Source organism: Oryzias melastigma, unplaced genomic scaffold (genome assembly GCF_002922805.2).
Source record: "Oryzias melastigma strain HK-1 unplaced genomic scaffold, ASM292280v2 sc01704, whole genome shotgun sequence".
Taxonomy (NCBI): domain Eukaryota; kingdom Metazoa; phylum Chordata; class Actinopteri; order Beloniformes; family Adrianichthyidae; genus Oryzias; species Oryzias melastigma.
In genome coordinates this window covers 1272-4490 of record NW_023418284.1, presented here as the reverse complement: position 1 = coordinate 4490, position 3219 = coordinate 1272, and the positions used below count along the sequence as shown (strand labels likewise).

General features: G+C 38.0%; 1 protein-coding gene across 1 annotated transcript in view; it reads left to right on the top strand.

The window, feature by feature from the left end:
- LOC118598514 (piggyBac transposable element-derived protein 3-like) overlaps positions 1–2968 on the top strand; it is a 4406-nt gene extending 1438 nt beyond the window's left edge. The window contains exon 2 of the mRNA XM_036211259.1: positions 2034–2968. Within this exon, the coding sequence (XP_036067152.1) occupies positions 2034–2546 (513 nt within the window). The 3' untranslated portion in view covers positions 2547–2968. The remainder of the gene's footprint in view (positions 1–2033) is intronic.
- Positions 2969–3219: the final 251 nt, after the last annotated feature.

Below are 3219 nucleotides of genomic sequence, written 5' to 3'. Positions count from 1 at the left end.
CAATGTAGAAAATACCACAGATCTCAAAACATTTGCACTAAAAAAATGTTTTCTCACCACAGCTGAAACAACTTCATAATCAAACAACATAATCTATCAATCAGTTCACAAACAGAGGGGGAAAAACCCTATTATTTCAGCAAAAACATTTCAGATATGAACTTTTAACCCTTTTAAACCTTTACATGTTAGAAAAAATGACTTAAATAATATGATTTGTACCATTATGTATTGCTAAGTGAGCTATCATGGACAAGCTGCATTCAGCTTCTATGCTCCACATATCCTCCTGAGACCCGGCCCATTCATTTATGTCCTTTATAATGGACATTTTGTTTACCTGTATATTTCTTAAGTATTTGTAGATAACCTTCTAAGTCCTATAGTACCCTGTAGAGGACATCCTTAGCTTTCCATTGATATGTCATGTGATGAGTTTGCATGCTGGGAACTTTACTTTTTTCCTCTAGCAAGATGGCTGCCATACAGGCAACCACATTTTATGGAAAGCTGAAAAGTAAGTCAAATATTATGCATCTATTGCTTTTTTTACCATGAGAAGTGTATATATTCTTGGTCATAAACATGTTAAGAAGAATATCTTTATATTTAAAAACAGTTTCATGTTTTCTGTTGTGAAACAGCAGGCATTTTAAGAATGTCAACTGCAGTGGACACCAGGACCATTTTAATGTATTTAATGGCTGCCCATTATTTTAGGAGAAAGAAGTGAAGCAGAGAGGATCCTATACCAGATAGTAGAAGGAGATTCAGATTTGGAGCTTTCAGATGATGAAAATGATGAGGAGGATGAGATTCAGCCTGTGATAGGTGAAGATGAAGAAGATGATGATTCTGGAGAATCTGATGAGTCAGAGGAGTAGCAGGAAAGTCGCCGTGCTCTGTGGGCCAGGACTAACTTGTATGTTCTATTTAGTTTCAGTCTAATGGCTTACATTTTATGACCATGTTAGAACTTTGTAGTATTTGTACTTTGTGTAAATGCTGTTAAAAATATGCAAGTTACTTTAAAAAGTACACTTAGGAAGTTCTTCAATAGTCATCTCACATCCATGAAATTCAAATTATTGCATTTATCTAAATGGATGTGGAAAAAAAGGAATTATTTAGTACTTTTCACACTACATTGATAAGAAAATTTTCGAGGATCTGGCAGATTTTACAAATCAAAGACAGCTGCAAACTACTGGAGTTTCACTGAAAACCACTGCCCAAGAAATCAAGATCTTCTTTGGCATATCAATACACATGGCGTGTCTTGGTATCCCAGAGTCAAAATGTTTTGGGCTAAAAAGACTAAAGTGCCATTCATTAGCAGGAAAATGACAAGGGATAGGTTCTACAAGCTGAGGAGCTCACTCAAGATTGTAAATGACCTGGATGTAGCTGAAGAGGCAAAGGAGTCAGATATTCTTTGGAAAGTCAGACCATTGCTTGATCGTGTGAGGGAAGGTTGCCTCAGTCTTCCAAGGCGGGACAAGGTGTGCATTGATGAGGAAATTATCCCGTTCACAGGCCGCTGCCCAGTAAGACAGTATGTCCCAGGAAAGCAAAACCCTACTTGCCTAAAGGTTTTTGTGCTTGCTTCACCAAACGGTCTGGTCCTGGATTTTGAGGTCTATCAGGGCAAGAACACATTCAGTGGCCAAAGACTGGGAGTCGGAGCTGCAGCGGTCTTACAAATGGTCGAGTCAGTTCCCACAGGAACTCATGTGTTCTTTGATAAATTTTTCACAACAGTCAACCTCATGGATGCTTTGCTCTCAAAGGGTCTTCCAGCAACTGGAACTATCATGAAGAACAGGGTTCCAAAGCAATACCAGCTGCCAGGAGATAAGCAGCTGAGAAAAGAAGGAAGAGGAGCTTCAGTGATGTTGGTCCGGAGGGAACCTGAGCTGGCAGTGACAAAATGGTTTGATAATAAACCAGTTCTGATGGCCTCCACTGTCTATGGGAAAGATCCAGAGGATATCTGTAGCAGATGGTCCAACAAAGACAAAGCTCATGTCCAGGTGAGACGGCCAGCAGTCATCAGCGAATATAATGACAACATGGGTGGTGTTGACCTCTGTGACCGAATCCTGAGCTTCTACCGCATGTCAACCAGGACAAAGAAGTGGACATCTCGTGTGAAGACACATTTCTTTGATGTTGCCATCACGAATGCTTGGATCCAGTACAAGTCTGACAGCAAAGCGCTGAATCGAGCAGCTAAGAACACCCAACAGTATTTGGACTTCAAATTGCACCTGACTGAAGAGCTGATGGATAGTCCTTCATTTGATGACAGCAGTGAAAGGGAAGACAGTGAGGAAGAGTACCAACCATCAACCAAAACGAGGACCCCACAACCAGAGCCATCTGTACGTAGAATAGGAGCCAGGCACATGCCAGAGAAGATGGACATCAAAGAAAGATGCAGGAACAAGGGCTGTAAAGGCAAGACATACATCAGATGCTCCAAATGCAAGGTGTTCCTCTGTATAACCAAAAAGAAAGCATGCTTCAAGGATTATCACAGTTAAACTTTCCAAAGGGAGAAGAAAAAAAGAACTGCTCATGTTCTGTCTTATAGTTCATTGTTGAACTGAATACATGTTTTACATTGTAAAGTATTATTACATACATTTTGTCCTTGGAGGCAACAAGTAACAGAAGAGTGAATAGATTTTTTTTGTTTGATTTTATTCAAAATTTTTAAGTGTTTGGGTGAATATCCCTCTAAAGATTGATTCCGCTCCTTGTTTATGATTTTTTTATATTTGGTTCTGTTTTCACCAAGATATCGTCCTGTTGTCCTCTACAATGGACATGCTGTAAAATTAAAATAAAAAATATTTTTTTAAAAATTAAAATGGTAAGGTTTTCATTTTGCCACTAATAGATAGGAAATCACAAAAAAACTGAAATTGTAAGACACTTTTTTTCCTTGGTTCTCAGGAGGATATTAACGCATTAATTATTTTTGATTAATTGCATGCGTTAACTCGTTAACTTTCACAGCCCAAATATCAATATAATCAATTTTATTTCNTTCTGCTCCTTGTTTCTGATTTTTTATATTCGGTTCTGTTTTCACCAAGATATCGTCCTGTTGTCCTCTACAATGGACATGCTGTAAAATTAAAATAAAAAATATTAAAAAAATTTTTTAAATTGTACGGTTTTTATTTTGCCACTAATAGATAGGAAATCACA